The 13,869-nt window shown below is 33.9% G+C and overlaps 1 protein-coding gene across 1 annotated transcript in view; it reads right to left on the bottom strand.

Annotated features, from left to right (window-relative positions):
• The window catches only part of LOC133200314 (uncharacterized), a 454,022-nt gene that overhangs the window by 386,688 nt on the left and 53,465 nt on the right, over positions 1-13,869 (bottom strand). The window contains exon 4 of the mRNA XM_061336132.1: positions 8,227-8,712. Within this exon, the coding sequence (XP_061192116.1) occupies positions 8,227-8,712 (486 nt within the window). The remainder of the gene's footprint in view (positions 1-8,226; positions 8,713-13,869) is intronic.

The following is a 13,869-nucleotide window of genomic DNA, read 5'->3' as shown; positions in this document are numbered from 1 at the left end:
ACTTATATAATATACATCTTTGCACCTTTTATATGTGCTTTTAAACCTATTTCAAATACTTCATTTTTGTCCTCTGACAAGACTGACTCCTTTAGAAGTTATTGCCCCTATCAGTATAAACCTTACTATCGCTACCCGTCTGAAACCTTTATCCGTATAAACACCAAACCTTCACTTATGTCTCTAGTTTCCCGAGACAAAACTTCAATCTATTCATTGAAAAAAAAATCCTATGAGCCCTAACGTTAGTTATTGCCCTTTCATGTCTGCGCTTACCGTTAAAGCTTAAAATTTTAAAAGAAAAGTTGTGGAAACGTGGGACAAATTGCAATGTGATCCTTGATCTTTGACCTTATAATCTTGTCAAGGTCAAGGTCACTTTAATTTTTTCGATATTTTTTTTTTTTTTTTTTTTTTTGGGGGGGGGGGGGACTTTTAAGCGATTTCTGTTGTTTTTTTTTAATGAAATTTAACTGTAGAGAGTTAAATATGAAAAAATAAATAAATTTCAAGAAGGTGGAAATACCTCTAGTTGTTCGTGAACAATTAGTCTACCAGTCATTAGGTCTTTCCACCTTCTGTCTTAAAGACCTGCTTCTGTTTATCGTTAAAAAATTTTCGCTACGGCTATCTCAACCGAAAGATTTATCGAAAAACTTTATAGTTAATGATACTCGACATCAAAAGTTACTTCGAAAAACTACCCAACGAGTATCTATTCCTCTGAAACCGTAAACCACAGAGATACAAAACCTTCACCAATGTCTTCGACTACTTGAGAGGACTTTTCAATCTATTCATTCCGAAATGATTTGACAAGCCCTTTAATAAGTAATTGCCCCTGAAAGTTTTCGATATTTATGAACGATGAAAAAACTCCAAGATGATTAATCGTAGAGACATGGAACCACCTAAATAACATTCTTTGACCTCAGGCCTTGAAATTTTTGTCAAAGTCAAAGGTAATGGTCATTCAAAATGTGAGAAATTTACCTCTTTTTATATATCCTTTGTCTTTCAACATACACTTTTTATATTTGCATCTTTAATATGTCTTCTTAAAACTATTTCAAAGATTTCATTCTTATCCCCTAAGATTGACCCTTTCAAAAGTAATCGCCTCTTCATTAAAAAAAACCTTGCTATTGCTACTCCTTCGAAACTGTAAACCGCAGAGACACCAAACCTTCAATAATATGTTCAGGTCTTTAGACAAAACTTCAGTCTATAAGAGTTATTGCCCTTTTGCATCTTTGCGCGCACTGTTAAACCTTAAAACTTTTAAACTAAAAGTCGTAGAATTTTTGGACAAATTGCATTGTGACTCTTTGACCTTGAATATTTTTAAGGCCAAAAGTCCAGTCCTTTCTATTTTTTTTTTAATTTTCATTTTTTCCATTTTTCAAGCCATTTCTTGTTTTTGTTTTATGAAAATAAATGATAGAGAGTTAAATAAGAAAAATATGTAAAATTTGAAAAATGACTTCTAATTATTCGAGAGCAATTAGTCGACTAGTTATTATTAAGGTCTAACGTCTCCATGGAAGACCTTAGAGTGATTCTAATGTTTCTTATTATTAAGGTCTTCCGACTTCCTTCGGAAGACCTTATTGTTTTCCGTCTGTTTTCTATTATTATTATGTCGCCACGAACGAAGTCGGGCGACATATTGCTATTGTACGCCTAAAAACCTTGTCCGGAAATTTTCTCGCAGATGGCTGGGACAATCTTCCTGAAACTTTCCACAAAAGACGATCACTAGTTGTACTTGTGCAGTGCAGACTTTTAGTTTCAAAATGGCTACCGTTGCCATGGAAACGTGCGAAAAGTGACGAATTTTGTCCGGGAGTGTTCTCTCTGGTCCCTTGAACATTCATCATGAAACTTCACAGAAATGATGATCAGTAATTGTAGTTGTGGGATTCGCATTTCAAATTTACAAATTGTCAATTGTTGCCATGGAAACAAAGGAAAAGTGAAAATTCTTTAACTTCGATTTTCTCAGTAACTGCTCAAACAATCATTTTGAAACTTTAATAGATGATTCCTTGCATTGAGTCAAAGTGATTTCTATTCTTAAAATATCTGGAATTGGCCGTACACAGTTACAATAGAAACAAAACAGAAAAAAAGGTAGTATGCTCGCATACGCTCTCAGAGGTGTTTTGGACAATCTTGATGAAACTTTACAGAAATTATAATTATAAACTCTAGGTGTGCAGTCAGCATGGGAAGTAGAAACAATCCCAGAAGAATGGAAAGAAGGATACCTCATCAAGCATTATCTAGCATTCCTGCAACTTGGAAACATCTGGAAGACCAAGGGAATTACAACACGCACCAAAGTTAGGCTTTTTAACAGCAATGTTAAGGCAGTGCTTCTATATGGTTCTGAGATATGGAGGATGACTGTTACCACAACAAACAGGATCCAGACATTTGTCAACTCTTGTCTGAGACGCATCCTCCAGATCAGATGGCCCGACAAAATCAGCAACATCAATTTGTGGCAAAGAACAAACCAAGCCCCTATAGAAGAGGAAATAATGCAGAGAAGGTGGAGGTGGATAGGGCATACTCTACGCAAGCCCAACAATAACATCACAAGGCAAGCCCTATCCTGGAACCCCCAAGGAAAACGTAGGAGAGGTAGGCCAAAGAACACCTGGCGGAGAGATCTAGAGGCAGACATTAAAAGAATGGGCAAGAACTGGAAGGAGGTTGAAAGCACTGCTCAGGATGGAGGGGCCTGGAGGAATCTTGTCTGCGGCCTATGCTCCAAAAGGGGTAGCAGGCATAAGTAAGTAAAGTGCAGTCAGCATTCAATTTTTTCTAAATTCCTACTGTTGCCATGGAAACGGACGAAAAGTGAAAATTCTTTAATTTCTATTTTTCTCAGCAACTACGCAAGCAATCTTTTAGAAACTTTAAAGGTTTATTCCTTCTACTAAATCAAATTGTTTTCCGCAAAAAAATTGGAGCAGATCCGTCGCTTCAGCCACCGGAGCGAAGTCGTAGTTTGGTTCACCTTAGTTTTGTACTCGAGCGTTCTCGTAGATGGCTTTCAAAATCTTCATGAAACTTTACAGAAATAAAAATCACCAACCCTAGTTGTGCATGGGATATTTTATTTTTTCAAAGTTTGTCGCTGACGCCGGGTAAGGAGCAAATGATTTAAGAAAAGTCGCGGTCACGTGACCATTGTGTGCTATCAGGAGTTTCTTTGAATCAATGTACTGAAAGGACTGATAGGAGTTGATGGTTTTCCAAGCTTAGCTAATGGATATAGCTTTAGTAATGAAAAAAAAATGTCTATTTAGAAACAGAAATTTAAATTTCCATTTGATTTCTGAAGTCAATTTCATGACATGATGCAATCTATTTTAAAATCCAATTAACAGATAATACTTTATGAAATTATAAAATAATGATTTTTTTTTTTTTACAGTATAATTATACAAGTTATACATTTATTGAGCATTGTTACCTTATTTTGAAAAATGAAATGAACTAGCACAACTATCATAATATATATTAAAACTAGTGATGTTATTCCTTCAATACAATCCAATTCTCCAGATATGTTAGTGTTAGTTTCATGTATAAACATCTGTGTTCTGATGTATTTCATGTTCATCAATCAGAAATAAAACAAAAAAGAGGTTTTTGAGGAAATCAAAATTTTTAATAATCACCAGTCCTGCCTGTCAAAACTATTATTTCCGCACAACAAAGCCTCCACAATCCAAAAGTCGGTAGTCCAATCCCAGCAACTAGACCATGTGTTTTTAAAAGCTTCTTTATAAAGAAAACAGAATAATACACTTTTAGATCATTTCTAATAAAGCCAGTTCGGGGCGACATACGCTATTGCTTGCAATAGCAGAGTTTCTAGTTATCATTATTATTCTTTTTTTCATAGTTATGGCGATATCTCAGCTCTGAGTGGGCAGATTTCAGAGATTTTTTCAGGAAAGATGCATCATGTAAATATCTCCAGCCGTGTTTTTCATTTTTTTCAAAATTCACTTCCGTTCGCGATTTTTGGGGAAATTTGTATTTTTTAAATGTCATTTTGTCCAGAATTTTTCTCGACAACGGCTAAAGATATGAAACTGAAACTCACTGAAGAGATAGAACATCGAATTCCAATATATGGAACGACCTTTATTTTTCATCGTCGGCACTTCCGGTCGCAAACGGAAGTGAATTCAAAAAGTCTAATTTTTTAACTTTTTTGTTTTTCAATATTTTTCTTTAGGATTTACAGGGTTTGTAGAGTGTCTTACAAGAATTCTAAATATGTTTTCTATATCTTGATGCGTGAATTTATTGCAAAGATCTGACCGATCCAAACTTTGTCCCACTGTCTGGGGTTCGAATCCCGCTGGAGGCAGTTAATTTTTTTTCTTGTTCCTCTCTTTTTTGAGCTGCTAATGACTTCTCTCTCTTTGAAAACATGTATGGTAGTTTTAGCTGATTTTTAATAGCTTTTTTGTCAGAGATTCTGTAGAAAACCTTTCGACATATACTGAATATCGTTGCATCTATAACATGTCCTTCTAAAACTATTCTAAAGATTTCATTCTTGTCCCCAAAGCTTGACCCATTCAAAAGTTTCACCACTTTCGCAATAAAACCTTGTTATCGCTACTCCTCCAAAACCGTAAACCATAGAGATTCCAAACCTTCATCAGTGTCTTTGACTTATTTAGTACTCTCTTTATTCTATCACTGCGAAAGCATTCTTTGGTCCCTTGTATGAGTTACTGCCCCTGAAAGTTTACACTGCTTACATTTAATGAACTTTTTTTTAAACGGTGTATCCTAGAGACATGGGATCAACTTCATCGGCATATTTGACTTTGACCTTGAAATATAGGTCAAGGTGAAAGGTCAAGGTCATTTAAAAACATAAGAAATTCTTTATATGTGTGTAAATTATAGCAATTACCAAATGACCTTGAACTTTGACCTTGACCTTTGACCTTGACATTGGGTCAAATGAAAAGTAAGGACATGCATCCAGCTCCAGTATCAGGTAAAAACATAGAAAGTAAAGATTTTTTTTTTTTTTCGTTTTTTTTTTGTTTGTTTGTTTGTTTGTTTGTTTGTTGTTTTTTTTTTTTTAAATGACCTTGACCTTTAACATTGACCTTTGACCTTGACCCAAAGGTCACAATCAGGATTAAAGACGTGAAAGTAGTTACAATTCTTAGTATAAAAGAGGCATAAAATAAATAATTCATCCCCCCCCCTTCTTAAAAAAATCACATCAACAACAACGTAGAATATTTCTTTAAAATTCAAACCAGACCTCGTATCGACACCTCATTTGGTACAAATGTAGTATAGACCTCAGAGAAACTTTCTTGAGAGTTTTACGGTGAGTCTTATAAGTTTATAGAAGTCATGAAGTTTCACGGCAAAAACTACAAGTACTGTTGTGTTTGAAATTAAAGTGCAGGTGAACGAAGAAATGACCTAAACCTTTTATCGGCTATTGCTTCAGATGTCGTTAGTAGCATTCGATTTTCCTGATATGATACGACATTTTAATACCAAGCATTCTCTCTTTCTTTTACAATTGGATTTTATTTGATTTTTATTTAGAATTAATCAGTTTCCAGAAATAGCGATTTTCGGTATATTAAAAACAATTCTTGCTTTCATTGTCGTGTTTCCCTTCTAAAAATGCATGTTGGGAGTTTAATTTGTGCTAAACATATTTAATTTAACCCAAAGAAATGCTTATTTAAATGTTTCATATTTATTTCAGGATATTCAGTCAGAAATATTAAAATCCGAACCCGATCTTTTAAGCTTACAACAAAGCTATTTTCAAAAAAATTCAGCATGCTCACAATATCGATGAATCGGGCTACAGTCCATCAATACATTTTCATTAGGGAACAGTGTTAACGTTTTCTCACGCAGCCCGTCCCTTGTTATTTTATATACTGCTTGCAAGTTCAGGAACTATTTTCTTTTTCGGAACTTCTTTCTCCCCCTACCGATTCTAAAAATACGCTTGTATTTATTCTATAGTCTTTATCAATTAACTTACCCAATTTTATCGCAATGTGTAGCGCAGTGGTTAGCGCACCTGCCTTTCAAACCAAGGGTTTTGAGTTCGATCCTAGGTAGAGGAGCAATTTTTTATTTTTATAATTTTTTAATTTTTTTTTTTTTTTTTTTTTTTTTTTTTTTTCATTTTTCTTTTTTTTTTTTTTCAGCCCAAATGACACGAAAACACTGAAAAAGGTGGAAAGGCCTCTAATTGTTCTCTGAACAATTAGTTTACTAGTTATCATTAAGGTCTTCCGATACACATGATAAGATATGAATATGAAACTTGCTGAGGTGATAGAGCATCAAATGTAGATATGTTGATCGACCATTATTTTTCGTCGTTCGTACTTCCGGTCGCAAACGGAAGTGAATTTAAAAATGTTAAATTTGTAACTTTTTTGTTTTTCAATATTTTTCTCTGGGATTTAGAGGATTAATAGAGAGTCTTCTAAGAGTTCTAAGTATGTTTTCATCATTTTGATTGATGCATTTATTGCAAAGATATGACCGATCCATACTTTCTCGTATTGTTGCGGGTTCGAATCCTGCTGGGGCGGGAGATTGTTTCTCTCTTTTTTCAGTTGTAAATGATATTTTTCTCTGTGAAGACATGTATGATAGTTTTTGCTTATTTTTTAAAGCTTTTTTAACAGAGATTCTACAAAAATCCTTTAATAATCATGATCTGTGTTGAAAGACTGTGTTACATAAACGCAAACAAAAAATACCTTCAATAAAGTATTAAATGAAGTGAGGTAGTATAGCGATCTGGAGAAAAGTTCGGTCGGAAGACCACTTGTTGCCCTAGCAACAAGAAACGCATCTAGTTATTATTCTTTTTTATACTCAACATTTTGTGCACGCGATTTTTCGAAAACTATTCAATGAATCTCTTTGAAATTTTCAGGGATAAAAGGTCTTAAAGTTTATATGAATTTTATATGAAATTCCGTTTTTTTTTTTTTTTTTTTTTTTTTTTTTTTTTTTTTTTTTTTGTTGTTTTTGGTAAATTCGGTTCCTGTGCCAAGTTATGGACAATTTTCTGATTTTAAAATAAAATTCTGTCATCGAAGGATCTAAGAAACGGCTTAAGTTATTAACTGGAGACTTGCTTCTAGATGTTCGAAATTACCGAGGTGTTTTTTCGTCATCAGTACTTCAGGTCGCTACCGGAAGCGAATAAAAAAAGTCGAATTTTTCAACTTTTGTGTTTTTCAATATTTTTTTAACGATATTAGTAGGGTTAATAGAAACATTTTTCAAAATCCTAAATATATAATTTGTTTAAAAATTAATAAATCCAAACTCGAGTTTATTATTATTCTTTTTTAGACAAAATTTTGTGCACGCGACTTCTCGAAGACTATTCAATGAATTTCTTTGAAATTTTCAGGAATGAAAGGTCTTTATATGAATTATATATAAAATTCGTATAGCGTATACGCTATTCGCTTAAAAAGGAAAACTGTAATGTTACTTGCAAAACTAAAATGTTGTGTTTAAAACACATAACAAATATCAACTCTGCTAGTTCCCTCAATACAGAAAGTAGTTAACTATAAGTTACTGTTACGAATAAACGTTAATCTCTAAAGTATTTGCCAAGATTGATTAAAATTTCAAAGTTAGCATACACCAGAGTTTGGTATTATTTGTCATGGTATCTTGGACCATATAATATGGTATAAGAAATAAAGGTTAAAAAATATTACTTTTCTTTCTGAAGTTGCACAGAAAAGTTTAACTATAATAAAGCACTTTAATAGACTTCGACTTTTGTTTAATACAGTTCACTATGGACTTAAAGCACTTACTTTGCAGATATAAGACCCTTAATAGTGATTTTTATGTTTCAATGAATGTTCGTTTTAATATTCTTAGTAAAATGTTGTCTTAGATCAAACGTAACACACATACAAGTCTTAAGACGAAGATTAAAAAACTATAAAGTACTACTGTAAAAATATGAAAACTTTGGAAATTATTATTTATTAATAGGTAAATGGGAGACAATTTTATATTTAGTCTCTACTAAAATTATGAAACAACGATGAGTATCAAAACACAGAATCAATTAACATATTTGACAAAGAAAGAGCTTGAGCTGTCATTCAAACTAGGAGAAATGAGACAAAAAAATATTTTTTTACTTACAATATTCACTGATCTTTTCATGAATACCTCTATCAGACACGGTACAGTGTGTGATGATGTCCAGTTGTAGTTTGTCTATGAAAAGGTCGTACATCTTCTCCGGACTGTCCGGTATATACAGACATCTCTCTCCCTCACTCCTCAAATACTTCATTGACCTGCAGTATTCTGATATCACGTCACGTGACGCCGTGGACAGGAAAAACTCCAGATCACTGTCCTCCACCAAACACTCCGTAACAAAGGCGTACATGACGTCATGTCGGATATCGTCTGATATAAAGGTTATGACATCATTATGCATTACTGTTATTCCATCAGGAAGATCTACCGAGCCTTCTTCAGTAATATCAGTGAAATATCTGTCTCTGATTTTGTCCTTTGTGATTCTGTGTGATTGTTCATTGAGATTTATCTGATATTTCTCAGCAAACAGTAAGCAATAAAATACATTCCTCACTTCCGGCACATACTTATGGTATTTACCTGAAAAGAAAATTAAGATTTTTAGAATTTACAGTATTTAAAAGAAAAGTCAATATGAAAAAAAATATGAATTAAAGAAAAAGGCAAGCCTTCCTCAGTTGTTTTACTTTGTTATCTCATTTATTTAATTTGAACATACACTGTAAGACATACATAAAGTTTGTAGTGGAACATATTGTGGAACATACGGACAGAAACAATTTTGAAGAACTCAGACAAAATTATGTTTATTAATTTGAGCTTTAAAAATGGTCTTTTTTAATTCAAATATCTTTATTTTAAAAACGCTATCGTTAAATTTTGAAAAAAAAAAAAAAAAAAATTCCCTGATGTAGCTGGTTGTTAAAATAAACTTGATTTTTCTAATTTTTTAAACGACCCCTTTTGAATTTATGGCGGAAAATCTACCCCACTCCCTTCTCCCTAAATTATGACTTTCTCTCGGAGTCTTTCGGACTTCAGACGCAAACCAGACAGGAAGAATAGTACCTTGTACTAATTGGGTTACATTCTCTAAATAAAGCATTATTATTATTATTATTATTATTATTATTATTATTATTAAAGATGGGGGATTAGCCGAGTTATAGACCTACACTGTACTTTACCACAAATAAAAAAAAATCAAAAAAATCAATAAATAAATAAAATAAAATAAAAAATTCCGGAATCTTCCCGGAAATGTATGATTTTTTCCTAACAATTATACAGGGGTCCGCATTTTTTATTAGACAGAAAGTGTCCAAGGTTACCACGTGACTTTTATTCTTATTTCGACCAAAACTTTAAATATACGTATGTTTCTAATCTGTTTGCTAGTGCTCTCGAGCGCTGACAACTACGTTAGTCTATATTTCTGGAATACGCATGCTCGACTTCACGGTCGGGCATTTTGGGAAAACTACTGTAGATAGACTATGCGATAACAATTTCGTTTTGTCATAAAAAATGTAGATATGATCAGAATTTACACTAGCCTTTCCTGTCTGATATGTGCGATATACATTAAGTTTCTTACATTAGAGACAAGCAATACCAGTCTAGATCCGGAGTCTGAATTTTTTTTTTATTTATTGTCTAACCTACACATAAAAGTACAAGAAAAACTTAGGTCACATAATGCCAAGATTCCAGACATCTAGCTTTCCTCACAGTTATACCACCCTCCTGAATAATTTCGGCAAGATCGAAAAAAATCTTTTCAGAGTATGTCGGAAAGACATGTCAGTTTAGTTTTTATCATCTGAAAATACATATGATCTGAAGTTTCGTCTTTTGTTGTCTATCCTGCACGCAAATGAACAAAAAGTAATAGTTACTCGGGTCTTATAAAACGAAGACTGTTATTTCTAAAATTGTAATGAATACCTAGCTTTTCTAATCTACCTTCATTGACTTTTCCGGCAAGTTCGGAAAACCGCCGCAACCTCGGATATGTATACCGAGCTTGCCGGAAAGTTCCGAGAAGATGTGATTGCTAAAAAACAGTACCACACTGGAATATTTTAAACTAGGTGCTCATTGGTTCTACTGACCTTTTTTCACCTCCAAATTGAAATTACAGTAGAATACAGAATGCTTAAAGCACAGTTAGGAGTTATGCCATTGCCGACGGGAAGCCCACTCTAAGATTCACCATTCTGAATTATGACCCCCCCCCCCCCCCGTGCTCCAATGTGCCTTCTTATTAATAATTAATCGATTCAGCAAATTTAACAAATGGTTCAGATATCTTCTGTATTTTATTATGCTACAGCGCTAGCTCACCAATCTTTTTTAAAAGATAAGCTTGTAAAAACTATAAATTATTCAATCACTTTTTTTGATGTACACGTCGGTCGGAACAATCAATTAAACAGACTCTGCTAAAATAATGCGTGATGAGTAAGGAGTGCAGACTTAACCTCCAAAGGAGGTAGAAAGGACGATAGAATCTGATGCAATGACAAGTCTCCTAGTAAATAAAATTCAGTTGTTTATCTTCTATACAAAGACTTTATTTATTCTTTGTTTTTGTTTTTTCTTCAACTAAAAAGAAGCGTTTCAGATTTTTTTTTCTACGATTATCATTTACGCTCTATTACTTCATTCACTTTTAACAGAAATATATAATCAAAAGATGGCTAAGAGCTAAGAAAGACAATCGACATGTTTACCCCCCCCCCCCCTTCCCCGCATAACATTGACGTAGAATGGGTTTTTTTTCTGTACCTGAAATCGTACCTTAGATAGACATAAAATTCTATTTTCTATTTATGTGTTCGGGACCTTTATTTTATGGTGTTCTGCAAATTATAATACCCGAAGAGTTCGCAGTAGATATGGCGAGGTTTAGTGAGACTACAGCGATACTGTTAAAGGATAAGGTAAACTATTCACGGAAATGTATCTAGGAGGTGACTAACATTTCAATTTTTACCACAGTATAATATCAGTAGTAATGTACTTCAGTCTCTCTAGAATTTATTCAAACTTCATTAAGTATTCTTTATGACATTATGTTCTGCAGTGTAGCAACCACTACTGATAAAACGCCCTTAATGATACAAATATCATTTAGCGTTGCAATTGCACCGCTTAATACAATATTTTATTCCATTAATAGGTGCCATTCTCAACCGCTATTGCTAAATCGCCGCTTAATGATAGAACTATATCATTGGGCCTCACAAATGCAGAGCAACACTGATGCTTAACACACCCTATTACCGGTAACTGGGACTGCCGATGCAACTGGGACGACGACGGCAAAGTTGTTTTTCCCTATGACAGAGACTTGATTTTTATCATATCTTGGAGTATTTATAACATCATTTACTTACGTTTGGTGGTTTCCCGATTTGATCATACCATAAACTATTTTTCTGTGGAATATAAAACTATGACTTCTTATTAAAGCAAAATAAGAACAGAATAAAGTAAAATGTCAAGTGTCGTTGTTTTCGATGTTCTCATAACCAAAATGTTGAGTTCTACTTAGCAACAATATATATTTGGAATCACTTGAAGGATAATTATTGTTTGGAACATTCGAAGATTTAACAAGAGACCCATGGGTCACATCGCTTACCTGAGTGACAATGGCCCTGCTGTCCTCCGGCAGATTTTCCTACTTATATTCCCATGTAAAACTTTGATAATATATTCTGGTCCCACCCTACCCCAGCGGTCATGAATTTTAATCTACACTACATAAGGGTGCTTCCATATACTAGTAAATCTGACTAATCGTGGCTTTGTTGGTGGTGAGTAGTAGATCCTAAAAGGATTTTTTTTTTTATATCTTCTTATGTCAAATTTTAATCACCGATTTTGGCCTCGCCCAAGCCCTGGGGGTCATGGTTTGAAAAACTCAAATCTACACTATGCAATAAAGCTTTCGTATAATCTTCCTCTTTTCTCGCCCAATCGTACTTGAGAAGAAGAATGATGAGTCATTATTTTTATTATTATTTCAAATTTTCAATAATTCTTAATTATCTCCCCTTGAAAGAGGGTATGGTCCTTCATTTGAAGGAGTTTGGCTGAAATTGGCCCACTGGTTCTTAAAAAAACTTGAAAATGTTAAAAAAAAGAATTACAGACGACAGCAGTTAAAGAAAAGACGGACACCCTTTGAGATCAGAAATGCTCACTTGAGCCATGCTCAGATGAGTTTAACATAAACTCAGTTATTCTGTCTTTGGTTAATGTCTCTAATAACTTTTAAACTAATATTTTGTGTGAATAACACTTACCACAATTTTATTTTTATGCCCCCGTATCGATATTCGGGGGTATGTAGTTTTTGCAATGTCCGCCCGCCTGTCTGTATGTCCGCAAAAACTTTAACCTTGTCCTTAACTTTTAATTGGTTGGAGCTATGACTTCCATATTTCACGTGTATTCCTTGTGACAGGACCTTTCTTTGGGTATCATTTTGACATTTTGACCTTGCCCTTGGAGTTTGACCCACTTTTGCAGAATTTTATAAGACTTTTATCTTGGCCATAACTCTTGAACAATTTGGTGCATGGGGTTTCAATCTTCACATGTGTATTCCTTGTGACAAGACCTTCCGTTGGATACCAACAACTTTGACCTTCTGAATTGGAGTTTGACCAACTTTTGAAAAACTTTAAACTTGGTTATAACTTTTGAACAGTTGGTGCTAGGGCTTTCATATTTACCTTAGGCCAAACACTTTGACCCTTTGACCTTGACCTAGGAGTTTGTCCTACTTTTGAAAAACTTTAACCTTGGCCATAACTTTTTAACGGTTGGTGCTAGGGCTTTCATGTTTCACACATGTAATCCTTGTGACAAGACCCTTCTTTGAATACCAACAACTTTGACCCTTTGACCTTGAACTTGGATTTTGACCTACTGTTGAAACAACTTGGAACAAGACTTTCCTTTGGATACCAACAATTTTGGCATTGACCTTGACATTGGAGTTTGACCTACTTTTAAAAAACTTCAACCTTGACCAAAACATGTGAACGTTTGGTTCTAGGGCTTTCACATTTCACGAACATGTGTATCACTTTTGACAAGACCTTCCCTTGGGGCCCTATTTGACCTTGATCTTGACGTTTTACTTACTTTTAAAATCTTTAACCTTCGCCATAACTTTTGAATAGTTGGAGCTAGGGCTTTCAAATTTCACAGGTATATTCCTCGAGACAAGACCTCTTTTTGGGTAACATTTTTGATCTCTTGATCTGGAATTTGACTTGCATTTGACAAACTTTAACTTCGCCATTAGCTTGCCACTTGCTATCCAAATTAGAAATAACAAAAAAATACATGGTCTATCATTTAATGAAAATGCTTCAAAAAACATCAAGATAGTTCAACATGCTGACGACTGTACAAATGCATTAAAAGATACCAACTCATTGGCAACTACTTTAGATATTATTCACCAATTTAGTAAAGTTGCTGGTCCGAAACTAAACTTATCTAAAACTGAATGCATTTTAACTGGTTCCTTAATTGATAAGTACTGCAACTATGATGACTTATTTGGTGTAAAAATCGCAACTGAAAGTGTTAAATCTCTTGGAATATACTTAGATCATAATAAAGACGTGTGTTATGAAAAAAAACTGGCTAAGCAAACTTGAAAAACTTGAAAAAAATCTTAAGTGTTTGGCGAAAAGCAAATTAACAATA

The sequence above is a fragment of the Saccostrea echinata genome, unplaced genomic scaffold (genome assembly GCF_033153115.1).
Source record: "Saccostrea echinata isolate AGI-Se365-2 ecotype Australia unplaced genomic scaffold, CSIRO_AGI_Sech_v1 ptg000038l, whole genome shotgun sequence".
NCBI classification, from domain to species: domain Eukaryota; kingdom Metazoa; phylum Mollusca; class Bivalvia; order Ostreida; family Ostreidae; genus Saccostrea; species Saccostrea echinata.
The sequence above is the reverse complement of the archived record's forward strand: the minus strand, read 5'-3'. Positions and strand labels throughout refer to the sequence as shown.